Genomic DNA, 27,553 nt, shown 5'->3' on the forward strand with positions numbered 1-27,553 from the left:
TGATATTAACTATATGGCTCTGCATTACCGTCTGAGCAGAATTATTGTCCCCGGCCACCAAAGACAGATTCACTAATAACCTGCCTGATTTATCTCAACTGCTCTGTGTACCCATAAATACAAATGAACTTAATGAAAAGACTGGCAACATGGGCACTGTCTTCTCTAATACATTATAAGCTGTTGCCTCCATCAAACTGAAAAGGTTAAAAACATACTGTGCCATGATATAACAGTAATACTCACTCTCTCAAGAAAGAAACTCGTAGTCTTGAGCCAAATTAAGAAAAACTAACTTGGAAGATTTTAGAATTGCGTGGAAAACAGTATGTCCAGCTATACTGCCCTACAAAGCAAAAAGGCAGTAACTGCATTTTTGGTCAAAAATTTGTTATTGTCATTTTCATGACATTCAAGGCATCCTTTGTTATGTGACAAAACATCTTATCTGAAATGTGTGTCATTTTGGAGAAAAATGGTAGTTGTTTGTACAGTAACTACTTAGGCTTAAGAAAACACAACTAGATCCTTGTGAACTGGCAAATTATAGGCCTATTTCAAATCATCCATTTATGTATAAAATTTTTGAGAAAGTTGTGTCTGCTCATTTGCCCTCCTGCCTGCAAAAAAAAATTATATGTATGAAGAATTTCAGTCAGGTTTCAAGCCCCACCATAGCACAGAAACTGCGTTTGTTTAAATTACAAATGACTTGCTTCTTGAATTAGATCAAGGCTGCATCTCATTGCTAGTTTTACTTGATCTTTGTGCTGCGTCTGACACCATAGATCATTTACAAAACTATACAGGTATTCAAGGGCAGGCTCTAAGATGGTTTAGACCTGTCCGATCGCTACCATTTTGTTTATTTAAATTGGGAATCATCTTATTTATCACCCTAACATATGGAGTGCCACAAGGATCTGTGCTAGGTCCTCTGCTATTTTCAATATATATGTTGCCCCTTGGTAATAATATTAGAAAATACAGGATTAGTTTCCACTGTTACTACTCAACGAGACGAGATGAAACTTCTAAATTATGTAAGCTAACAGAGTGTGTTAAAAATGTAAAATACTGTATGACCAATAATTGTCTCCTATTAAATTTGGATAAGACAGAGATATTACTTATTGTACCTAAAAACAGTACACAGAATCTCTTGGATTACAATTTGCAACTAGACGGATGTACTGATACTTCCTCTACAGTCTAACAGTGGCTACCTATTAAGTTCGGTATCAGTTACAAATTATCATTACTTACCTATAACGCCCTTAATGGTTTAGCTCCTGCATACCTAACTTATACCACGCTACAATCCGACACGCTCCCTAAGGTCACAAAATGCTGAATTTCGGTAGTTCCTAGGATAGCAAAGTCCATTAAAGGAGGTAGAGCTTTTTCGCATTTGGCTCCCAAAGTCTGGAATAGCTTTCCTAATAATGTTCGGGGTTCAGACACACTCTCTCTGTTTAAATCTAGATAAAAACACATCTCCTTCGCCAATCATTCGAATAATGCATCTCATAATTTGTGACTGCAGTTGTATCTGATCAAATGCGCATTATTATTCTTTATCTTGGGTTAGACTAATTAATTTCACTTGGTTGGAACAGCAGCTATGCTAATTATGTCTCTATTTGTTTCTCTGTTTTGCTAGGATTACACAAGCTCCAGTCTGGATCCAGAACACCTGAGAAGAGATGATGCAAACCTCTCAGAGGACCTCAGATGATGCTAACCCTGAATCAACAAACAGAACTTACAAATATTGCTACAAGTGTGACTGCATCATATAATAATAGTTGTTAATAGTGTTCATCATCTGGTTGACTACGTCTTTTTTTACGTTTTTTAGAAAATTAATTTTCTTTTCACCTGACAGTCACCACTGACAAGCTACTAGAAACTGAATTTTCTGTAAAGTTGCTTTACAATGATTTGTATCGTAAAAAGCGCTATACAAAAAAACTTGAATTGAACTGAACAACTCCAAAGATGATTTGAGTTCTGCCATGAAAAACACATACAGAAAGTTTTCATGAAATTTAAGCATTTAATCACACTGTTGTTGTATCAAAATGTGAATTAAACAGGCAAGAGACAACAGAAATATTTATTTTCTAAAAATAACTTACATAAATCTCAAAAGAATGATGCTGTCCTATGTCCCAACATCTACAAAAGCAAACATTCTTTTACTATTAGTTAAAAAATAAATAAATTAATTAATAAATTTAAATAAATTTAAGAAACAGATAACTTGAAATTATGAAGTTCACTTGCCTTAAACTGTCTTTCCCTTTCTTCAGAAGAAGCTGAGAACACCGCCTCCTCTTCAAACAAGCAGGCTTCTGTGTCCTTAATTCCAAAGTTACTTTGGGTTCTGCAAAGTTAAAAGGGAAATCAATGATTTAAATAAAATATAAACATGTAATCATTCTGTTGTTGCATCAAAATGTGACGTAAACAGGCAGGACACAACAGAAACCTTTATTTTCTAAAAATAATTAACATCAGTCTCAAAAGAATGAAGTTATCTTGTCTCTGGCTTTCAACATCTACAAAAACAAACATTCTTTTAGTCTTAGTAAAAAAAAATTATAGCATAATGGAATAATGAAGTTTACTTACAATCTTATCCTCAAACATGACGTGCATACGCTCTTTCACATTGATGTTCCCAACCGAGCACCACTGGGTTATGATCAATGCCCACTTTTCAAACCAAACTTGGGTTAAAACAACCCAACATCCTACCCAGCAGTCTCAACCCAGCATTTGGGTTGAAAAAAACAACCAAGCATTTTTTTTGAGTGTATATAACTGTCATCAAACCTGGTGACCATAAGCTCAAACAACATGAATTCTGAGATTACGTGGCATAATACGATGAACTTAATTTTAAATAAGTATTTAATTAAAGTAATCACTGTAACATTTATGATTAGGAACCATGCACACTATTTAAAGAAGATTTATGTTGATTCACTGTAAGAGTGATTTCATGCTTTCAAAATATAAATAAATATATTTTTTTATATTTTGGGGGTTGGATCATTCAAATTATACAGTAATGTACCGTTCTTTGTAATTTATTTTTCAGTTTTCTTGTTCCAGAATGAGTCTGTGCATTCATTGGTGTGGATTTTGCAGTGACTCTGTCTCAAAGGTAAATTGTTATGACAGTTAGTAGTGACAAGTGACTTTTTGAGTGAATCTTTGAGTCATTTATCAAACTGATTCATTCAAAAACCCTCCTGAATTATTCAGGATTCAGGAAGTAATTGTTTCACAAAGAAGCAGTGGTTTATTTTGCCTTGACTTCCTTAGGAGTTGTTTTAGTTGACAGAGCGATTAACAGGCAACACTGTGTCTAAAAGTCAAATTACTCAATATTAACTTAATATTAATCAAACTGTTGTATAAAACTGTTTTGTTGTGAATATTATCACAGCTGTGATAACATGGATATTCATACCTACATCCGAATCTCAGCTGTACTCTACTGATAACGTCTCGGTTACGTACGTAACCCTCGTTCCCTGATGGAGGGAACGGAGACGTTATGTCGACCGACAAATGGGGTCTCACTTGGGAGGCCAATCATCTCTGATTTTAAGAGAAAACGCCAATGAAATTGGCAAGTGGATTAACACACCTGAGCCACTCCCCGTGCCAGCGGGTATAAATAGGGCGACAGGTGCATCCACTCATTAGGTTTTACGCTGAGGAGCCGAGAACGTGTCCCGGCAACAGCGAATGGTTCAAGGTTGTGGCATGGGGACATAACGTCTCCGTTCCCTCCATCAGGGAACGAGGGTTACGTACGTAACCGAGACGTTCCCTATCTGTCGGTCACTACGAGTTATGTCGACCGACAAATGGGGTCCTATGGAAAACGCCATAACCTGAACCACGTCACAACCCTGAGGCGCTGCAATTGTTGACAAGCCTTGGCGTGCCACAAAAGCTACGCTTAAGGTCGTAACCTTCCCAAAGCCCCAGCGCAAATTCACTGACCTTGGTACCGAAGGGGCCAAAGGGTGAGTACATCGCTGCTGGAGAAGGCCATGCTGCTGTTCCGCCCACATAAAGTAAATGGAAGGGATTTCAACCTTCAGTGAAAGATTGCTTCAAATCTTCCCTATTTGTTCTTTCAGCTGGCAAGACAATGGGGAAGCGAGCCTTTAGGAAAGGTCGCTACGGAGACCACATCCTACCCGTAGGGAGGTGACATGTGGATATACTGATATGGACTGACCCAGGGGGCAGTACTACATATGGAAAGGGTCTCTGAGGCAGGTCCTACCTTGGAGTAGGGATGGAACGGCTGCCAGAAGAGACTGACAGAGCGATCTGTCAAGGGAAGACACGGGTTTGCCAAGAGGGAAACCTTACCGTGGAAGAATACACATATGGGATTACCCGTAGGGAACCCAGCCATATGGACACCTAGCCCAGTACAGGGGCTGACCGGCTCCGGGCATGCTAACGCCAGTACTGGGCCTGGCGACAGACTGCTCCGCCAAGTCTGACGCCGAGGGTGCTGGAGGATGCTCGACCAGGGTACGCCAACCGGGGAACTCTACTGGGAGAAGAAGGCGCTCACATCCCCGTGTTAGGGGGAATGGCGCAGCAAGCGAGACACCCAGCCAGCCCTTCCCGCCAATTACCTGTTACCCAACACACGGGAGGAAACTGGCTCTACACGGAGGTTGTAAAACCTCGCAAAGGTGTTAGGTGTCGCCCAGCCCGCAGCTCGACAAATGTCTGCCAGAGAGGCGCCGTGCGCCAACGCATAGGAGGAGGCCACACTCCGTGTGGAGTGGGCCCTCACCCCCAGGGGGCACGGCTCGCCTTGGGAATGGTAAGCCAAGGCGACGGCGTCCACTATCCAGTGGGCCAACCTCTGCTTAGAGACAGCCTTCCCCTTCTGCTGACCTCCAAAGCAGACCAGGAGCTGCTCAGAGCTTCTGAAGCTCTGGGTGCGGTCCACGTATATGCGAAGCGCTCTTACGGGACACAGCAACGACAAGGCTGGATCTGCCTCCTCCAGGGGCAGCGCTTGCAGGTTCACCACCTGGTCTCGGAAGGGAGTGGTGGGAACCTTGGGCACGTATCCAGGCCGGGGTCTCAGGACAACGTGAGAGTAGGCCGGCCCGAACACAAGGCACTCTTCACTTACCGAAAATGCTTGGAGGTCCCCGACCCTCTTGATGGAAGTGAGCGCAATCAGGAGCGCTGTCTTGAGAGACAGGAACTTCAGCTCAACCGAATCCAGCGGCTCAAAGGGACCCCTCTGAAGTCCCGCCAGGACAATAGAGAGGTCCCAGGAGGGAATCAGGGGTGTCCTAGGAGGATGCAACCTTCTGGCACCCCTCAGGAACCTAACGATCAGGTCATGCCTCCCCAGGGACCGGCCGTCCACTGCATCGTGATGTGCTGCAATGGCAGCCACATACACCTTCAGGGTGGAGGGTGACAGCCCACGCTCCAGCCTACCTTGCAGGAAAGAAAGCACGACTCTGACCGGGCATCTCCGGGGGTCTTCTCGGTGAGAAGAACACCAATTCGTGAACAGACTCCACTTCAGAGCATAGGCCTGCCTCGTAGAAGGGGCTCTAGCCTGAGTGATAGTGTCTACCACCGCTGGGGGCAGATCACTTAGGTCTGCCGCGTCCCGTCTAGAAGCCACACGTGGAGGTTCCAGAGATCTGGACGCGGGTGCCAAATGGTGCCAAGCCCCTGAGAGAGAAGGTCTCTCCTCAGGGGGATGCGCCAGGGAGGGGCTGTCACGAGGAGCATGAGTTCCGAAAACCAGGTCCGGGTGGGCCAGTAAGGCGCAACCAACAGGACCTGTTCCTCATCCTCCCTGACCTTGCACAGTGTCTATGCGAGCAGGCTCACTGGGGGAAACGCATACTTGCGTAAAGCCCGAGGCCAGCTGTGTGCCAGTGCATCTGTGCCCAGGGGGGCCTGGGACAGGGAATAGTACAGCTGGCAGTGGGAGGACTCGTGGGAAGCAAACAGGTCTACCTGGGCTTCCCCGAATCGACTCCAGATCAGCTGGACCGTCTGGGGATGGAGTCGCCATTCCCCGGGGAAAGTGAGCTGTCGTGAGAGCGCGTCGGCTGCACGATTGAGCTCCCCCGGGATGTGGACAGCGCGCAGCGACTTGAGCCACGTCTGACTCCAGAGGAGGAGATGACGGGCGAGTTGAGACATGCGACGTGATCGTAAACCGCCTTGTCGGTTGATGTACGAAACAGCCGCAGTGTTGTCCGTGCGGACCAACACGTGCTTGTCCAGCACTAGCGGACGAAACCGTCGCAAAGCTAGATGCACTGCCAGCAACTCCAGGCAGTTGATGTGCCAAAGCAGTCGAGGTCCTGTCCAGGACCCTGAGGCTGCCTGCCCGTTGCATGTCGCGCCCCAGCCCGAGTTGGAGGCATCTGTTGTGACAACAACGTGCCGGGACACTTGTTCTAAGGGCACGCCGGCCCGTAGAAAGGCAAGGTCCGACCAAGGGCTGAATAGGCGGCGACACATCAGTGTGATGGTGACACGATGTGTACCGCGGCGCCATGCCCATCTCGGGACTCGGGAGTGTAACCAGTGCTGAAGTGGTCTCATATGAAGCAATCCGAGCGGCGTGACTGCGGCTGCGGATGCCATATGCCCCAGGAGCCTCTGAAAGTGTTTCAGCGGTACCACTGTCCTGCCTCTGAAGGAACTCAGGCAGTTCAGCACTGAGTGGGCACGCTCGCTGGTGAGACGTGCCGTCATACTCACCGAGTCTAACTCCACACCGAGATAAGAGATTCTCTGCACAGGGGAGAGCTTGCTCTTCTCTCGGTTGACCTGAAGCCCCAACTGACTGAGGTGCCGAAGCACGAAGTCCCTGTGATCGCACAACTCTTCTCGGGACCGGGCCATAATGAGCCAGTCGTCGAGATAGTTGAGGATCCTGATGCCCACTTCCCAAAGTGGGGCAAGGGCGCCCTCCGCGACCTTCGTGAAGACACGGGGGGACAGGGAGAGCCCGAAGGGGAGGACCTTGTACTGCCATGCCTGACCCTCGAAAGCAAAGCGCAGGAACGGTCTGTGACGAGGGAGGATAGAGACATGAAAGTACGCGTCTTTCAGGTCGATCGCTGCAAACCAGTCCTGGGGCTGGACGCATTTGATAATGCGTTTCTGCGTCAACATCCTGAACGGGAGCTTGTGTAGGGCCCGATTCAAGACTCGCAGATCCAGGATAGGTCGAAGGCCACCGCTCTTCTTGGGCACGATGAAGTAAGGGCTGTAAAACCCCGTCCTCATCTCGGCTGGAGGGACCGGCTCGATTGCATCCTTCGCCAGGAGGACAGCAATCTCCTCGCGCAAGACAGGGGCGTCCTGGACTGCCACCGAAGTCTCGAGCACGCCATTGAACTTGGGGGGTCGCCGGGCGAATTGAATCGCATAGCCGAGTCGAACCGTCCGGATGAGCCAGCGTGACGGGTTGGGCAGCGCAAGCCACGCTCCCAGATACCGTACAAGTGGCACCAAAGGGACAGTCGACATACCCGCAGTGGTGCAGCGATGGGGAGTCGTGCCGGAAGGCCCAGAAGGCACTGCGTCCTGGGTCATCGCAACCACACTCCTCGTGTTCCCGGAGGAACTGGCCAGAGACGCGTGGAGAGGCGTTGCGTCTCCGAACCGCGACCTCTTGGCCGCTGGCGAAAGGGGGCGTCGTGGGTGAGAGTGAGGAAGCTGTGCGTCGCTCATTGTCAAGCCACGAGCCTTGCAACTCGGAGGAAGGAGAATTTGCTCTTTTATTGAAAATGTGGGTACCACTGGCCGTCCGGCCAGTGGCGGAACAGAACAAAACAGAAACTGAAGATTCTCCGCCCGGCCCTCCTCCGGGGGAAGGAGTGGCGCTGTCTTCGCCATCTCCTGAAGAGCAGTTCTCCGCATCTCCGAGTTGCCCGTGTCAGGGCCGCTTGGTCGACTTCCTCGAGGACTTCGCGGCCGGGAGTGACACGGGGGGCGCCGCTCTCCTGCGCGGGGCTCGACGCGCCGGCCTCGAAGAACTCTCGGCACGGGGCGGAGCTGGTGTGGAGGACGCAGGGGGGCGCCCACGGCGACGAGCAGGCTGAGGCGCTACCCGCGACGGAACGGTGGCAACCGGAGAGACACGTCGGGGCAAGATGTGCTGGATGGCCTCAGTCTGCTTCTGCACCGCCGAGAACTGCTGGGCAAAGTCCTCGACAGTGTCGCCGAACAGGCCTGCCTGGGAGATGGGAGCATCGAGAAAGCGAGCCTTGTCCATGTCTCTCATCTCAGCCAGGTTCAGCCAGAGATGCCGCTCCTGCGAGGGACTTCCCGAGGGACCGCGCCGTGACCTTCGTCGCCCGTAAGGCGAAGTCAGTCGCCGTGCGCAGCTCCTGCATCAACCCCGGGTCGGTACCACCCTCGTGCATAGCTTTGAGTGCCTTGGCTTGGTGTACCTGCAGGATAGCCATGGCATGCAGGGCAGAGGCAGCTTGGCCCGCAGCACTGTAAGCCTTGGCAGCGAGCGCGGCCGACAGCTTACAGGCCTTGGACGGGAGACGCGGACGATTCCTCCAAGTGGCGGCGTTTTGCGGGCACAAGTGCACCGCAACCGCCCTCTCCACCTGGGGAACCTCCACGTACCCCCTGGCTGCCCCGCCGTCGAGGGTGGTGAGGATGGAAGAGGGAGACGAGCGGCTTCTGGCCGTGAAAGGGGCCGTCCACGACTTCGTCACCTCTTCATGCACCTCCGGGAAGAAAGGCACCGGAGCAGAACGAGGTTGTGAGCCGCGTCCCGCGCCGAGAAACCAATCATCCAGCCGCGAGGGCTCGGGACTGGGCGGTGTGGTCACCTCCAGCCCGATACTCACGGCTGCCCGGGCAAGCATGGCCGACAGCTCCAAGTCAGATTCGGCAGTGGCGACAACACCCGAGGGGGGCAGCCCCGCCGAACCCTCATCCTCAGAGGTCGATAACCCATCCCCCGATGCCGCGATCGACATCTGATCTTCGGGCGGCGCACCGAAAGACACGCTGGGACCGCCGTGAGACGGCCCAGCAGAATCTATCGGCAGCTGCACGGGACAGGCACTGCGGGAGGAGTGAGAGGTCCGTGGGGCGTGGCCCAGCGGAGAAGCTCTCACTGTAATCCTCAGATCTCCCAGAGCGCCAGCCGGCGGCCCTCTGCTCGAGCCAGAGAGACCGGGACGGGTGGCGACAGAGGGGTCTGCTGCACTCCCCTTGAGGAGTGAGAGACGCGATCGCAGCGCTGCCATGTTCATACGCCCACAATAGACGCATGAATCATCCACGAGCGCAGCCTCAGCGTGTTGGACGCCCAGACACTGCAGACAACGCTCGTGACCGTCAACCGAAGACAGGAAACGACCGCATCCAGAAGGACACGGACGAAACGGCATCTTGAAAAAGACGCGAATCGTCCGTGATTTGCTCTTTTAGAGAACTGTCTCTTTTAGCCGAAGCGCCCAGGGGAATCGCCGCTCGCAGGGACACCACTGTAACGCGCCGTCACACCGACCAGGAACAGCTCTACCAAAAACAAAGATGAATGGCTTTGTAGTGATCTTCTTCATCGACTACTCGGCTCCGAAGCAAAAATCTAATGAGTGGATGCACCTGTCGCCCTATTTATACCCGCTGGCACGGGGAGTGGCTCAGGTGTGTTAATCCACTTGCCAATTTCATTGGCGTTTTCTCTTAAAATCAGAGATGATTGGCCTCCCAAGTGAGACCCCATTTGTCGGTCGACATAACTCGTAGTGACCGACAGATAGGGAACAACATCCTCCTGCTCACGTGATACTGTTTAGTTAGTAATTATGTGATGCATTTGTCATCTTGAATGTGGTTCAGTAACATGTGGTTCAGGTCATGAGCCACTGCAGGTTAAAGAACGGCTGAGAACAGATCACATCATTTCACAGTTTACATGAGTAAATCAATCACAGCTCTGTGAACACACAGAATCAGTGTTGTACTGGAAACACGTGAAATTTTACATTTTTAATTACAACCTAACAAAGGTAGAATGTGCATTATAATTGAATATTTCTATATGATGGAATGCGGTTGATCAGTCAATATTCATCACCATATGTGAATGAGGAAGTAGTTTTTGTATTGCTTTGACACTGAACTCATTCACTGTGACTCTTTAGCGCAGTAATACACAGCAGTGTCTTCAGTCTTGAGGCTGTTCATCTGTAGATACAGTTGACTGCTGGAATCATCTCTGGACACTGTGAACCTGCCCTGAACTGACTGGGAATAGTAGATTGGAGTACTGGACGTGCTGATATATGCAATCCACTCCAGTCCTTTTCCAGGGCTCTGTCTGATCCAGCTCAGTACGAGACCGCTGAAAGTAAATCCAGTTATTGTACATGTAAGTTTGTGAGACTCTCCTGGTTTTTTAACCACTGCTTCAGACTGAGTGAATGTCTGACATTCAAAACCTGTGGAAAAAGAAACAATATAACATGTAAAAAAAGTATATTGTTAAATTTTTTTATGTAGCGTAAAGTATATTGTTACAGTTTGTGGTAACTTACGTGGTAAAACGTTCAGAAGTACAAATAAAAGAAACTTTTTAAACATGGTGTATGTGAAGTTTAAACCAGAAAGATAGCCTTAGTTTCCAGAGTTCAGATGTCAGTTCAGATCACAAAGATGAACTGTCACATTTAAAGAAGTAAGCTGATTTGCATATTCAAATCACAGAACTGATTATGTAACATGCTGATACATATTTGGACCAGATAAAGATTTTTGTGGTTAATGTTTGATCTATACAAACAGACCATTATTTAGCTATAATTAAATATATAAATGCCATCTTTGTGTTGCATTTCTTTTCATTCTATGTTGTTTAATGGTTTTTAATATAATTGCTTTTTGTCTTAATATGAAATATCAATATTATCAAATATGAAATTGCAGAAAATTGTCTATGACAGTATAAATTCACTTGATAGATTACTGCAGTCTATCAGTGTTTAAGCAGGCGGCTCACATCTCTTACAGACCTCCTGACTCACATCACACAGACAGAATAAACACTTCAGTTCATTTACTGACACAGATCTGATGGTCAAACCCTCAATGCTGATTAAACAGTGCTGAAACTACTATACCTCTTCTGAGACAACAGCAAAACTTTGCTCTCTTCTAATGGGATGAAAATGATGCAAAATATAAGGGATTTTACTGACTTTCTGTTGACTTTCTGATTATAGTGCTTATTTATTTTATCTGATAGTTTTGATTATTTTATTAGGAAATTGTTGTGTTGATGAAGATCAGTGAATATCAGTTCAAGGAAAACGCATGATAAATACTGTAATGTCAATATGAAGATGTTTTTGTACAGGGAGTCTGTTGGAGTCTGTCACTGTGTTTCTTTGGCACAATAATACACAGCTGTGTCTTCAGCTCGCATATTCTTTCCTTGCAGTGTTATTGTGTTACTGGAAGTGTCTCTGCTGATACTGAACTTGCTTTTCAGGGAATCCTTGTAGTCTGTGCTTCCATCACTCCAGATGATTCCAATCCACTCCAGAGCTTTTCCTGCAGGTTGACGAATCCAGTCTGTATGCTCACTTGTAACTGAATATGAGACTCTACAGTTGATAGTGAGAGTGGCATCAGGACGGACAGTCAGAGACTCAGGCTGAGTGAGATCATATGAATCAATACCTGTATCAAATCAAATAATACCTGTTAATAAGAGATCATGACATTTAGAAACTGTTAACAATCTTTTGATCAAGAAAATGATGTATCACACAGAAAATAGACTAAACTTACAGGATATGACTGCCAGAAGCAGCACTAAAGATGAAGAGATCATGGTTTGTTTCTCAGCACAGTTTGACTGAACTGAAGTGATTCTTCACTCCCTCTAGTGATCAGATGAATGTGTAAACTGACTCATGCCTGCTGTTTAAATATGCAACAGGAGATTTACATAATCGCACAGAGCTTTTAATAAAATTTACATGCAACAAAAATATTAATGGTAGGATTCATATGATTTATTGCTCTCATTAGAGACTCTAAGACATGTTTTGTTCAGTATTTTAATTTTTTTATATACTTGACATGAATCAATTTGACATAATGTTCTTCCCCAACAATTCTAATTCTTTTTAAAGGCTTGAAATAACTGATAAAACTTATGACAGCAACAATAGCAGTAGTTCAGTAAACGTTTCTTTTGGAACTGCACTAGAAGTTTTAAAGGCCTCTATTGCAAGTTGTGCCCTGAAAACAAATGTCACTGTAAAATATTTAACCACTAACACAAATCTACACATAGAAAAACACACCCATTGTGTTAAAGGAGTCAGAGCCTTTGTGCTGTCATGTTTAAGCTTTTATAGTGAACTTCACTGCATATTTAACAGCATATTTTCATCAGGCTCTGTTTTACAGATTTTTATTCTCTGCTGCCATCTGTTGAACTCTAGTGACATCAGAGAAAACAGTCAGTGTGGTTTTTGTTCAGCTGTACAAGACTTTGTGTCACTGTGCTTGCTTTGCACAATAATACACAGCTGAGTCTTCTGCTGTCAGGCCTGATAGTTTCAGATACACCATACTCTTTGAATTATCTCTGGTGATTTCAGTTCGACCTTTGAAGGATTCAGAGTAGTCATAGCCACTGCCGCCACTATGAACACGTCCCATCCACACAAGGGGTTTTCCAGCTTGTTGTCTGATCCAGTGCATGCTACAGCAGCTAAAGCTGAACCCAGCTCCTCTACAGGACAGAGTCAGAGTTTCTCCAGGCTTCTTCACAGTTGTGCTTTCAATGGACTCCATACTTTGACATTTTATGCCTAAAAAGAAGATTGAAAAGACTGATTTAAGTAGATCTTTTCCCGTAGATCTGATAATAGACTTGTGAAAACTCACGTTGTAGGCTGAATGAGAGCAGCAGTAAGCAGAGTGTATTCTTCATCTTGACAGTGGTGATGTAACACTTCAGATCCAGTCAGCAGCACATAAATACTAAACAGATGTCCAGAGTTGTTTTCATTTGCATTGGGGGGGTGGGGGGGGGTCACAAAGTGCAATTATGACTGAAGGATCAAACTATTAAAGAACGATATGACAAACCATCACCAGTGTACGAGCATAGCAGTGTAATTGCTCCTTTAAAAAAAATATATATAATAATAAAGGTTGCAAAGGGGGTTTTCACAGTAATTCCATAGAAGTACCATTTTTGGTTCCCCAAAGAACCTTTCAGTGAACATTTGTTTAAAGAACCATTTTTTGGCTCAGTATGAAGATTGTTTTATCTAAAGACTCTTTTTCACTAATAAGGATCCTTTTGTGGAATGTAAAGTTTCCGTGGATGTTAAAGGTTCTTCGTGAAACTGATGACAATAAAGAACCTGATGTTGTGACGGCTAATTATAATTAAATTATTATTAAAGTAAATTATTCTTTTTTTTTACAAAATAGCCTCAAAAGATTGTAAAAATATTATTATTAATAAGTTCAGGTAAAAATGGAAAAAGGATAAATGGGTGGTGTATGTATAATATAGTTGATCTCTATCAATACATTCACAATATTCAGTGATATGTGATATGCTCTTCCCTGAGGTTCTTTTTTGAGCTGTGGACACTGATAAATGTAAATGTAACTTCAGGTGATATAGTGCTGAAAAAATGTTTGGTGAATTACATCAGAGATTATACATTTCAGCAAGCTGCAATTCACATTTCAGCATAACATCTGATATCATACAATAATTAGTAAAGACTAAAATATGATCCGCTGTTTATTCTGAGGCAGCTACAGCTTATACTGTGCATGTGCACGAGAGATTTGCATCATGGAAATCCTCTCTCTTCACAAACAAAAGCATGTACTCTGATTTGATATTTTGCTTCATGCATTCATATTCATCCCTGCAGACAACTGCAGCATATTTCAAAAACAAAACTGCACTGCACAGACAATACTAAGTAATAGCAGGAAATTAAAGGCAGAACTCAAATTAGCGCTCAAACAACATGTAGCCTGTTGTTTGAGCGCTAATTTGAGTTCTGCCTTTCATTTCCTGCTATTACCATTTTAATATGCTTAGAAAGTATACACACACGACAGATGTGAGGTTATGTATGAGGTTTACATACTTTGCCTTATTTGTCATTATATAGGAAAAGTATAAAAACAAGCACACAATGTTTTACCACATTATATGAGCATGACATACTCACCCATAATTCAGATTTAATGTCAGTATAGGTGTCTACTGAAGGGTTGACAGTGCTATAACCCAAGAAACAGTCATTACAATGAAACATCAATAGCAAAACTTGCAGCTCTGGCTACATGAACAGCTATATGATGCAATCTTCTTTAGTTTTGCATAAAATGTATTATTTTCTTGTTTTGTGTGCTGCTTATTATTAAACATTGCATTCATCTGTACATATGTGTCTTATCATTGAATGTTTGTTCACGAGAAGTATACTGACATTTACCTTTTCACATACAGAGTATTAAATAGTTAAAACTCTTTGATGCTATGCTACAGAATGAATTCACTTTTGTGTTGATCCAGCGCTAGACTTGACTGACAAAAGGACCTTATGTGTGCATTATATTGCATGTACACACATAAACAAAGCTTATATAGTTGTCATGCATTTAAAGATTCAAAACACTTATTAGATTCATCAGAGTGAATTAGAGTGTTTGAAATTAATATGAATCTTGATTGTCTTTTTAAGTTTTGAAAAGTTTAAAACAAATGTTTTGACTGTATGAGTCGCTGTGTTTCTGTGATTGTGTGTCACTGTGTAGTGGACAACGTCTAGTGTTCGACTGCAACCTACTGACACAGAAGAGAACTGCAGTTTTACAGTAAAAGTGGGTCTAGACCAGTTTTTGAATCATTTTGCCACATACTTTAGTATCACTGTGAGTCCTCTTCTGTCAGTCAGAAAGTTTCATTTTCATCTCTGGTGATTTCAAGGCTCTTGTCTGTCTCTCTGTCTCACACACTTTATTAACTCACAGTTTAAGTTGAACAATATTAGTAATGCGGGTATATTCTTCATCTTGTGAATGTTTATGACTCTACAGCTTAATTCGGTTCAGCGGGATATTAATACTTGCAGCCTGTCATAGATTCTTTTGAATATGCATAATGAGGAAATGATGAAAGATTACTGAGATTATCTTTTACACTTACACAGAGGATAACCAGAATCCAGCGCTTATTAATATCTATTACATTGATCTGATCTTTCGATGTTTGATTAGTATGAAATATTATTTATAATATAAAGTTACAGTCTTTATTTAGTTTTATTCACTCCAAGCGTAATATAAACTATAATGTTTGTGATATTAACTTTATGTCGTGAACTGCAGTTTTACACCACAAGTTTATTTGTACAACACTGTGCTTGTCTTGCACAGACATACACAGCTGAGTCCTCTTCTGTCAGTCAGACAGTTTGAGATACACCATGTTTTCTTTAACTGTCTCTAATTTCTATTCATCCCTTAAAACTTTTGGCATAGTCTTGTCCTTGTCCGCTACTCCAAATACGGCCCATCCACACCAGTGCTTTTCCAGGTTGCAGGTTCCAGTAGATTTTGTGGTACAACTTAAACTTTAATCAGATTTGATTTAAATGATTTGCTCCTTAATCAAATTAACTTATAACATTCTAACTATTAAACTACAAAACTACTCTTTACTATGACAATACCAACATTTATAACTAAATTTTTCATTTAATAATATCTAGACTGTGTGAAAGATTTTTAAACCATAAAAATAGACTTCACTATCTGAAATAATGAAAAATAATTATATTTTATAACTTTATTACTTAACAATATTGTACATTTTTTATAAAGAAAGTACACTAATATCTGGGTCATTTTTCTTAATACTTAATGAGCATTTATGAGTATTTAAACTGCATCTGAACTGAATCAGTAGTTAGTATTAGTGAGGATAGCATAAAGCTGTTTATTTGTGTGCCGAGTGTTAGAGTGGTTTTTGAACAAGACAGTAGCTGCTCTGTGTCACTGTGAGTCTCTGGCGCAGTAATACACAGATGTGTCCTCAGTCTGCATATTCTGTCCTTGAAGAGTCACTGTGTTGCTGGAAGAATCTCTGGAGACTTGAAATCTACTTTTCAGTTTATCACTGTAATATGTGTTACCGCTACCACATATGTATCCAACCCATTCCAGAGCTTTTCCTGCAGGCTGCCGAATGAAGCCAGTGCAGTAGCTGCTGTCAGACACTGTATATCCAGAGAGTTTACAGGACAGTGTCAAAACCTGACCAGGACTTAAGACCATAGAACCAGTCTGGATCAGTTCAACACAGTGGACACCTGAGGGGGAAAATATGGTCAATATTATGTATAACCTTGAGTGTTTTAATATGAAGTATCTCTAAAGAATCTGTAAAGACTTACGAGAAACAGCTGCCAGCAGCAGCAACAACCAGAGAGATGAAGAGATCATGGTTTGAGACGAGTGAGAACAAGCTGCTCCTCTTCATCTTAAAACTCAAATAAAGAGGAGGAGAGACTATATTTGCATACAATACTGCATATGCAACCCAGTAAATGAGTATCTAATTTTTTTTCTTTCAGAAGACAGCATTGACCTCTGTGACAATAACAATATAACACATTTAAATCAACTTGATATTTGTTTTTTCTTATATATTCAATTAAGGTCATACATATGTATCAGCAATCATGGCATTTAAATAGCTTATATTCAAGGTAAATATAGGTAAATATTGGCCAGTATATCATCCTTTAGGATAAGATGTCTTTGGTCTGTTTCTTTGACTCAGAGTTGTCTTGTGCTGCAGCGCCATCTGCTGTTACTGTTGTTATTATTTTATTATATTTAATCTAATAATTGAATTGTCTCTAGTGATTTCTATTCGTCCCTCTACACTTTTAGCATACACTGTTTTACTGGCGTCATACCAGATAGCCCCCATCCAGATGAATGTTTGTCCTGCTGACTGTCTGATCCAGTGCATGCCGTACTGTCCAAAATCAAATCCAGATCCTTTACACGAGAGATTCAGAGTTTCTCCAGGCTTTTTGGTGACAGGACTTGATGGGATGGACTCCAAGCTCTGGCCGTTAACACCTAAAACAAAAATATATAATGGCCTGTCAGCATTATCATATATACAGTACATCTATTAATCTATTAATGAAATCTGAAGCCAGAATTAAATATTATTACACAGACAAACAGACTGTCTATACATACTAGTAAAACACATCAGGAGAAAAAATAAGAATGAAATGTCTGCCATTTCAAATGATTCAGGAAGGTTAACTGCTACAATTTCATTGAACACTGCTGGTAGAAATACTGTCTGTAATATCATTTACATTTAGGTGGAGCTTTAAAATGTATAAAATATGCCACTGTTTGTGAGAAAAGTATTGAATCTCCTTCTTTCATTAAATTTCATTTAATTTCCATTTAAATAATTTTTCTTCTTTTTTATATTATATCTGTGGGGAAAAAAAATTGGTAATATTGTTTTTTTGGCTACTGTTAAATAACAAGATGACCTGTAAATCTTATCTTCCAGATATTTTAAAGAACTAGCAAATAGCAAGGGGGAAGTTGTGTTGGTGAAATACTGCAAAGATTTATGATTGTTGAGTTTCATTGGTTTCATATTGTGGTGCAAATTATTTTTAGTGATTACACTTTGTGATCAGAAAGACTTAATTTGTGATATGATCAATCACCTTTATTTATATAGTGCTTTAAACAAAATACATTGCGTCAAAGCACTGAACAACATTCATTTGGAAAACAGTGTGTCAATAATGCAAAATGATAGTTAAAGGCAGTTCATCATTGAATTCAGTTATGTCATCTCTGTTCAGTTTAAATAGTGTCTGTGCATTTATTTGCAATCAAGACAATGATATCGCTGTAGATGAAGTGACCCCAACTAAGCAAGCCAGAGGCGACAGCGGCAAGGAACCGAAACTCCATCGGTGACAGAATGGAGAAAAAAACCTTGGGAGAAACCAGGCTCAGTTGGGGGGCCAGTTCTCCTCTGACCAGACGAAACCAGTAGTTCAATTCCAGGCTGCAGCAAAGTCAGATTGTGCAGAAGAATCAACTGTTTCCTGTGGTCTTGTCCTGGTGGTCCTCTGAGACGAGGTCTTTACAGGGGATCTGTATCTGGAGCTCTAGTTGTCCTGGTCTCCGCTGTCTTTCAGGGCAGTAGAGGTCCTTTCTAGGTGCTGATCCACCATCTGGTCTGGATACGTACTGGATCCGGGCGACTGCAGTGACCCTCTGATCTGGACACAGACAGGATCTGGTGGCCACGGTGACCTCGGAACAAGAGAGAAACAGACAAATATTAGCGTAGATGCCATTCTTCTAATGATGTAGAAAGTACATAGGGTGTTATGTGAAGTGTTTCCGGTTCCGGTTTACCTAATTAATGCAGCCTAGAAATCCTTTAACGGATTTGGATATTAAAAGCATATTAATATGTTATGTGTAAACCAGGTTAAAGAGATGGGTCTTTAATCTAGATTTAAACTGCAAGAGTGTGTCTGTCTCCCGAACAATGTTAGGTAGGTTATTCCAGAGTTTAGGCGCCAAATAGGAAAAGGATCTGCCGCACGCAGTTGATTTTGATATTCTAGGTATTATCAAATTGCCTGAGTTTTGAGAACGTAGCGGACGTAGAGGAGTATAATGTAAAAGGAGCTCATTCAAATACTGAGGTGCTAAACCATTCAGAGCTTTATAAGTAATAAGCAATATTTTAAAATCTATACGATGTTTAATAGGGATCCAGTGCAGTGTTGACAGGACCGGGCTAATATGGTCATACTTCCTGGTTCTAGTAAGAACTCTTGCTGCTGCATTTTGGACTAGCTGTAGTTTGTTTACTAAGCGTGCAGAACAACCACCCAATAAAGCATTACAATAGTCTAACCTTGAAGTCATAAATGCATGGATTAACATTTCTGCATTTGACATTGAGAGCATAGGCCGTAATTTAGATATATTTTTGAGATGCAAAAATGCAGTTTTACAAATGCTAGAAACGTGGCTTTCTAAGGAAAGATTGCGATCAAATAGCACACCTAGGTTCCTAACTGATGACGAAGAATTGACAGAGCAACCATCAAGTCTTAGACAGTGTTCTTATTACAAGCAGAGTTTTTAGGCCCTATAATTAACACCTCTGTTGATATGATGATGGTGTTTTTGTACAGGGAGTCTATTAGCGTCTGTCACTGTGTACGTCTGGCACAATAATACACAGCTGTGTCTTCAGCTCGCATATTCTTTCCTATCAGTGTTATTGTGTTACTGGAAGTGTCTCTGCTGATACTGAACTTGCTTTTCAGGGAATCCTTGTAGTCTGTGCTTCCACCACTCCAGATGATTCCAATCCACTCCAGAGCTTTTCCTGCAGGTTGACGAATCCAGCCTGTATCCTCACTTGTAACTGAATATGAGACTTTACAGTTGATAGTGAGAGTGGCATCAGGACGGACAGTCAGAGACTCAGGCTGAGTGAGTTCATATGAATCAATACCTGTATCAAATAAAATAATACCTGTTAATAAGAGATCATGATCTTTTGATCAGCAAAATGATGTGTCACACAGAAAACAGACTAAACTTACAGGATATGACTGCCAGAAGCAGCACTAAAGATGAAGAGATCATGGTTTGTTTCTCAGCACAGTTTGACTGAACTGAAGTGATTCTTCACTCCCTCTAGTGATCAGATGAATGTGTAAACTGACTCATGTCTGCTGTTTAAATATACAACAGGAGATTTACATAATCATACAGAGTTATGTTCTTTAATACCTGTTGGAAAAAAAATTTAAAAGGGCGTTCAGATCGGTGATTATTAACAGGTGCCATTTAAATCTGCAAGAAAATGTAATATTAAAAATTGATGTTCCGAAAAACCTAGACCAAGAAAGATTAAAACTGCAGAGATGTTGTAGTTTTTAGGACAGAATTTGAAGAAGCAGTTCGACCCTCCCTCTAGTAATCAGATCAAATGGTTCATGCCCCCTGGTTAAATATGAAACAAAAAACTATATAATCACATACATTAATTTTTGTTTGGCCTTTTGTTTATGTCAAAACAATAATTGATAAACAAAATTCAGTAAGCTAGGAACATTTTAAATGGCTCACCATTAAAAAATAAAGGTTGCAAAACTGGGTTTTAAACTGAGTTTTCATAGTAATGCCATTGAAGAACCATTTTTTGTTCCCCAAAATACATTTAATTGAACATTTGTTAAATTAACCATTTTTGTCTTAGTGTAAAGAACATTATCTATTTTTTTTATGTTTTGTTTTTGTTTGTTTGTTTTTAGAGAAAATATCCTATACATTTTTTTAAATATTGTTATTAATAGGTTCAGTAAAAAAAAAATGTGTGGTGTATGTATAATATAGTTTATATTTAACAATACTTTCACAATATTCAGTGATATGTGATATGCTCTTCCTGAAGTTCTTTTTTGAGCTGTGGACACTGATAAATGTAAATATAACTTCAGCTGCTTTCAGCATAACATCTCATTTCATGGTATAACTAAGACTAAAACAGGATTGGATGACACATGCTCTGTGCTACTGTTTATGCTATGCAGTGATGTGGCACCACATTAAAGCACATTAAATGAAATGCTTGAAATTTGTTATTTCCAATGTTATATACTTATAATCATGTTTCTACACATGGCCCACTGCAGCTCAGATGGCAGTTAACACACAATACTTTATTACTTGTTAAAACATAACACCATCTCATAAAACACATCCCCCCCCCCCCTTTTACAGGCCAAAATTGGTCCACATGCAGAACGGACAAGCTCACGTCAGGCGAGGAGGATACACAGGAAATGTTCAATTATCAGTTTATGGGTCCATATGCAGAGCAGACGAGCTCACCTCAGGCGAGGAGGATACACGGGAAATCTTTATCAATTGTGTCCCTCAACAGATCTAATCAGCTTCTCCAGTGTCTGTATTATTTAAACAGTTACCGGTTACATCGAACGCGAGCTCTCCTAGCCCAAAGTCATATCCCTAACTGTCTAACAAATTTACCCCATCACTGACCGCCTATCTTCACCGCCGGAGATATATCCCGAGCGGCCGTCTAGCATTTCCCCACAAGTGAGAGCTCCCCGAATCTCTCTCAAACAGTACTCAAAACATCCTTAAATAATCATCATCTCCTCCCACATCAGCTGTACAATTTAATTGAATTAAGCAACAACCATTCATTTAGATTAAGGGGCCGTGTACATTAATCACACCTAAAGTCCAATTATTCCCTTCTTTTCATTACAATACTTTTCTTTCTTATGCATGTAACGCACTATAGCTGTCTTTCTATCTCTGGATGTTTTTGTGCATGCCTCTTGTTGTTTTGTGTCACTGTGACTCTCGTGAGCAGTAATACACGGCTGTGTCTTCAGTCTGCATGTTTTGGCCTGTGATTGTCACAGTGCTGCTGGACGTGTCTCTGGATATACTGAACTTGTTCTTTAGTTTTTCACTATAGTCTGTGCCTCCACTGCAGCAAACTCTTCCAATCCACTCCAGTCCTCCAGAAGCTTGTCATATCCAGTGTGTGCAGTAGCTACAGATAGACAGTGAATAGCCTGAGACGTTACAGGAGAGACTCAAAGGTTGGCCAGGCTTTAGTTCTTTAGAGTCTGGCTGAGTGAGTTCAATACTGTAGACACCTGGAGAAAGAAGCATTCGAGTTTAAAACAATGTTAAATATGAAAACTAATAGCAGCATTGTAGTGTTTCCTGAACTTCACCCTTTAATCTCTTCAAACGTACTTGAATAAGAATGTTCTCAAGTTCTATATATATATATATGACCTCTTCAGTAATTTTCATACACTATTTAATGTTTATACATTCATTAAGTCCAATTATTATTGTGTTTATGGCTACTGTTAAATAACAAGATTAATCGTATCTTCCACATATTGTAAAGAACTAGCAAATACTGTAGCAAATAGCCAGGGTGAAGTTGTTGTGTTGGTGAAGTACTGCAAAAATTGACGATTGCTGAGTTTTATTGGTTTCTTTATTTTGGTGCAAATTATTTTTGTGATTAGACTTTGGAAAATTATCAGAAACACTTGATTTGTGATATGATGATGGTGTTTTTGTACAGGGAGTCTGTTGGAGTCTGTCACTGTGTTTCTCTGGCACAATAATACACAGCTGTGTCTTCAGCTCGCATATTGTTTCCTTGCAGTGTTATTGTGTTACTGGAAGTGTCTCTGCTGAAACTGAACTTGCTTTTCAGGGTGTCCTTATAGTATAAGCCTCCACTATACCCAATCATTCCAATCCACTCCAGAGCTTTTCCTGCAGGTTGACGAATCCAGCCTGTATAATAGCTTGTAACTGAATATGAGACTTTACAGTTGATAGTGAGAGTGGCATCAGGACGGACAGTCAGAGACTCAGGCTGAGTGAGTTCATTTGAATCAATACCTGTATAAAATCAAATAATACCTGTTAATAAGAGATCATGATCTTTTGATCAACAAAATGATGAATCACACAGAAAACAGACTAAACTTACAGGATATGACTGCCAGAAGCAGCACTAAAGATGAAGAGATCATGGTTTGTTTCTCAGCACAGTTTGTCTGAACTGAAGTGATTCTTCACTCCCTCTAGTGATCAGATGAATGTGTAAACTGACTCATGGCTGATGTTTAAATATGCAACAGGAGATTTGCATAATCATACAGAGTTATGTTCTGTAATACCTGTTGGAAAAAAAATTCTAAAGGGCGTTCAGATCAGTGATTATTAACAAGTGCCATTTAAATCTGCAAGAAAATGTAATATTAAAAATTTATGTTCCAAAAAACCTAGACTAAGAAATATTAAAACTGCAGAGATGTTGTAGTTTTTAGGACAGAATTTGAAGAAGCAGTTCGACCCTCCCTCTAGTAATCAGATCAAATGGTTCATGCCCCCTGGTTAAATATGAAACAAAAAAACTAAATAAACATATTCACATGAATTAGTTTTTGTTTTGCCTCAAAACCATAATTAATCAACTCAGTAGGCTAAGAACATTTTAAATAGCTCAATCTTAAAAAATAAATGTTGCATTTTTGTGTTTAAAATGGGTTTTTCACAGTATTACCATAGAAGAGACATTTTTTTGTTCACCAAAGAACAAACTTTTTTTTCCTGATAACATACTTGGTGTTGCAGAAAACAGCAGCCACAGAATCCACACAGTCATGATGTTTAATGTTTCCTCTTAAGTGTGCATGCAGCATAATTAGCCTGTACATGTGCACATCTATAAGTAAGGATGAGTCATGAAAGATTTTCATCATGGAAATCTTCTCTCTTCACAAGGAAAATAATATACTCTGATTTGATCTTTTGATTCATAAATTTATATTTACCCCTGCAAACAACTGCAGCATATTTAATGAAGAAAATTGCACTGCACAGACAAAGCCTACATGTTGTTTGAGAGCAAATTTGACTTCTGCCTTTAATTTTCTGCTATTACTACTATAATATGCTTATGCAGCAAAACTGTCAAATCCAGTACAACCGGCAAATGCTGCAAAACCTCCAAGGTCCTCGCAAAGTCCAAGTAAAAGTGAAATACTGTGTTCACCATCTGCAACTGCCTGTTTCTGGGTACAGCTGCATTGAAATACTACTTAAAGGTAATGAAATTTGTTACAATTAATGACACATTGTAAGCAATGGCTCGGGTCAAACCTGACTCTTCAGAAACCTGGCACTTCAGACATGAGTATTGAGGGTGGAAGAGAGCGCTGTTCATTCACTCCCCCCACAACTCCTGCCAAAACTGAGACTTGAACCTGTGACCTTCAGGTAACAATTCCAACTCTCTAACCATTAGGCCATAGCTACCCCCAAACCACAGCTAAAAATATTTTTTGTGTGTTTTTACATTCACAGGCAATGAATATGAAGTATAGGAGAGATGTCAAAGGAGCAAAGAAATTCAGCCGCTGTGCTCTTGCAGCCAATATTTGTGCCATCATTACAACCATCATCACCATTATTGTTGTTGCTGTTGTTACTGTAATTGTTAAGAATGGATCTGGTGATTATAACCATATATGTTATGTCATTTTAATTTTCACATCCAGCCATTACAATGAAACATCAATAGCAAAACTTGCAGCTCTGGCTTTATGAATGACTATATGATGCAATCTACATTTGTCTTCATTAGTTTTGCATAAAATGTATTATTTTCTTGTCATTGTGTGCTGCTTATTATTAAACATTGTATTCAACTGTACATATGTGTCTTATCATTGAATGTTTGTTCACAACAAGTATACTGACTTTTACCTTTTCACACAAAGATTATTATTTAGTAAAAAAAAAGTGTGACGTGACAATCAGCCAAGTGTGGTGACCCATACTCAGAATTTGTGCTCTGTTTTTAACCCATCCAAAGTGCACACAAACACCATGAACAGGGGGCAGCCATTTATGTTGCAGTTGGGGGTTCAGTGCCTTGCTCAAGGGCACCTCAGTCATGGCATTGCCAGCCCAAGACTTGAACCCACAACCCTAGGGTTAGGACTCAAATTCTCTAACCACTAGGCCACAACTCAGCAGCACATCCTGAAAAAAGGACCTTATGTGTGCATTATATTATATGTACACACATATATAAAGTTTATATAAGCTTATATAGTTTGCAGGCATTTAAAAGATCATAACTAGTACACTTTAATTAGAGTGTTTGAGGAATCTTGATTGTGAATAGACTGTCTCATTAAGATTTGAAAAGTTTAAAACAAATATTTTGACTGTGTTTCTGTGATTGTGTGTCACTGTGTAGTGGATAACTTCTAGTGTTCGACTGCAACCTACTGACACAGAAGAGAACTGCAGTTTTACAGTAAAAGTGTGTCTAGACCAGTTTTTGTATCATTGCCAAATACGTTAGTATCACTGTGCTCGTCTTGCACAGAAATACACAGCTGAGTCCTCTTCTGTCAGTCCAGACAGTTTTAGATACATCATGCTTTTCGAATCATCTCTGGTGATTTCAAGCCTCTCTTTAAAGGATTCTGCCTTATGTCCACTTCCAGAACTGTAGCCCAGACCCATCCACACAAGTGGTTTTCCAGCTTGTTGTCTGATCCAGTGCATGCTACAGCAGCCAAAGCTGAACCCAGATCCTCTACAGGACAGAGTCAGAGTTTCTCCAGGCTTCTTCACTGTTGTGCTTTCAATGGACTCCATTTTTTGACATTGCAGGCCTGTAAAGAGAAAGTATATTTTTTATATAATAAATTAAACAATCACACACACACACACACACACAATAACTCACAGTTTAAGTTGAACAAAATTAGTAAAAAGGGTATATTCTTCATCTTGTGAATGTTTATGACTCTACAGCTTCATTCAGTTCAGCGGGATATTAATACTTGCAGCCTATAGACTCTTTTGAATATGCATAATGAGGAAATGATGAAAGATCAAAGAGATTATCTTTTACACTTACACAGAGGATAACCAGAATCCAGTGTTTGAAGGGCTTATTAACAAAGATTACACTGATTTCAACGTTTAATATATAATCAGTAGGAAATATGCACATTTACAGTAAATATTTAGTTTTTATTTATTAAATTGACCAAGCCTAATACAAACTAGAATGTTTATTAATTATTTTTTATTTTTTTTTATTTTTTTGAATAACCATAGAAATGTATAATGATGTTGATAGAATGTCTGCTTAAATGTTGAAAAAGAAAATACTCTGTGTCACGGTGTAGTGAACTTTATTTGTTGGATTCTACTGCAACCTTCTGTCACAGATGAGAACTGCAGTTTTACACTGCAAGTGTGTTTTTGTATCATTTGCACACAGGTTTGTGTCACTATGCTTGTCTTGCACAGAAATACTCAGCTGAGTCCTCTTCTGTCAGTCCAGACAGTTTCAGATACATCATGTTTTTTAACTGCCTCTAGTCATTTCAATTCATCCCTCCAAACTTTTGGCATAGTCTTGTCCTTGTCCGCTACTCCAAATACGGCCCATCCACACCAGTGCTTTTCCAGGTCGCTGTCTGACCCAGTGCATGTCATAGCCACCGAAAGTAAATCCTGATCCTCTACAGAAAAGACTCAGAGTTTCTCCAGGCTTTACCTCTGATACAGAAGAAATGGACTCCAAATTCTGACCTTTCACTCCTATTGAAAAAGAGCATAGAAATAAGAACAGAACATCAGGTATAGTGAATATTTACGGTCACAGTTTGAGATGGTGTAAGGTTTCACACTGTGACACACACTTGTAAAGACCAGTAAAAACAGAAGGTAAAACAGGTTGTTGCACATATTCAGGGAGGATATCTCATATGAGATCCAGTGGAGAAGGACTGATCACATATATGTGCGACAAATGAAGGGTGGTGACGTCATACATATAGAAAAAAAAAGACAAAATGGATGTTTCAAAATATACAAACAGGCTAATTTGTTCAATTGTATCAATAGCGGCAATATGTACAGTTAAAATCAAGTTATTCTATTTACATTCTATTAAATATACATTTAGGAATTATAACAACATGATTTCACCTGGTCTAATTTTATATAGTTTTATATACAGTAGTACTGTTCAAATTCATTAATGTTTGACCACTCTATAAGTGGATGACACTGATTTAAAACTGATTATAACAACAACATTTAACTTTAACTGTCACCCCGTCCTGTATACAGGATACCTACATTTACTTCACTATATTACAATGAAATCTAATCTAATCTTGACAAACTATATATCATTGGAAAGGTCTAAGACTCCCAAAAATATATTTGACCTATGTTCTTTGTTAGAAATTATGTAGGAAAAGTAATAGATTAATTTATGACAAGAGTGCACCCTCAAAAATCTACATTATAACAGGAGTTTTGACCTTTGTTTAAAAAAAAAAAAGACTTCTTCATTGCTTTTTTCTCTGTCACATTTTAGAAATCCTCAGAAATTATTTATCAAGTGAAAACTTAAAAAGTCAAAATTCATTCTTTGAAACCCATTTTAAAATCAGACATTGCATTACCATGTAAATGGTACATCATTAACATGTTACAAAATATTTTCATTCATGAATTATAAAAATTTAAGTTTGGAACGTGCACTGCAAAGTCTATGTTCAAAAAATAGTTTTCCCTTTTTATCAAAGTATTCATTATAGCGCAATAAATAACTATTGAAGTAACTTTTTTTAAAAAATAAGCTTAATAATGTAGACGTTTCATAATCATAAAATATTTTAATGTAAAAATGCACCTGCAGGAGAAGGCATATCATTTCACGAACACAGAGACAGCTGTATGTTGATGCAAAAAGAAAGAAACAAATGTCAGCCCACTC

At 41.0% G+C, this 27,553-nt stretch overlaps 5 gene segments (V, D, J or C); all 5 read right to left on the bottom strand.

Moving 5' to 3' along the window:
• Window positions 1-11,449: 11,449 nt before the first annotated feature.
• LOC113047667 (Ig heavy chain V region 5A-like) lies at window positions 11,450-12,029 on the bottom strand. The segment is given in 2 exon segments: window positions 11,450-11,757; window positions 11,869-12,029. Coding segments are annotated over 2 exon segments (351 nt in total).
• A 509-nt stretch (window positions 12,030-12,538) lies between these two features.
• Window positions 12,539-13,086, bottom strand: LOC113047668 (Ig heavy chain V region 914-like). The segment is given in 2 exon segments: window positions 12,539-12,902; window positions 12,979-13,086. Coding segments are annotated over 2 exon segments (363 nt in total).
• A 2,968-nt stretch (window positions 13,087-16,054) lies between these two features.
• Window positions 16,055-16,668, bottom strand: LOC113047669 (Ig heavy chain V region 5A-like). The segment is given in 2 exon segments: window positions 16,055-16,442; window positions 16,527-16,668. Coding segments are annotated over 2 exon segments (366 nt in total).
• Window positions 16,669-19,261: 2,593 nt separating this feature from the next.
• On the bottom strand, window positions 19,262-19,898 carry LOC113047239 (Ig heavy chain V region 5A-like). The segment is given in 2 exon segments: window positions 19,262-19,669; window positions 19,761-19,898. Coding segments are annotated over 2 exon segments (351 nt in total).
• Window positions 19,899-22,321: 2,423 nt separating this feature from the next.
• Window positions 22,322-22,825, bottom strand: LOC113047240 (Ig heavy chain V region 5A-like). The segment is given in 2 exon segments: window positions 22,322-22,629; window positions 22,721-22,825. Coding segments are annotated over 2 exon segments (351 nt in total).
• Window positions 22,826-27,553: the final 4,728 nt, after the last annotated feature.

The sequence above is a fragment of the Carassius auratus genome, chromosome 28, assembly GCF_003368295.1.
Source record: "Carassius auratus strain Wakin chromosome 28, ASM336829v1, whole genome shotgun sequence".
NCBI classification, from domain to species: Eukaryota; Metazoa; Chordata; class Actinopteri; order Cypriniformes; family Cyprinidae; genus Carassius; species Carassius auratus.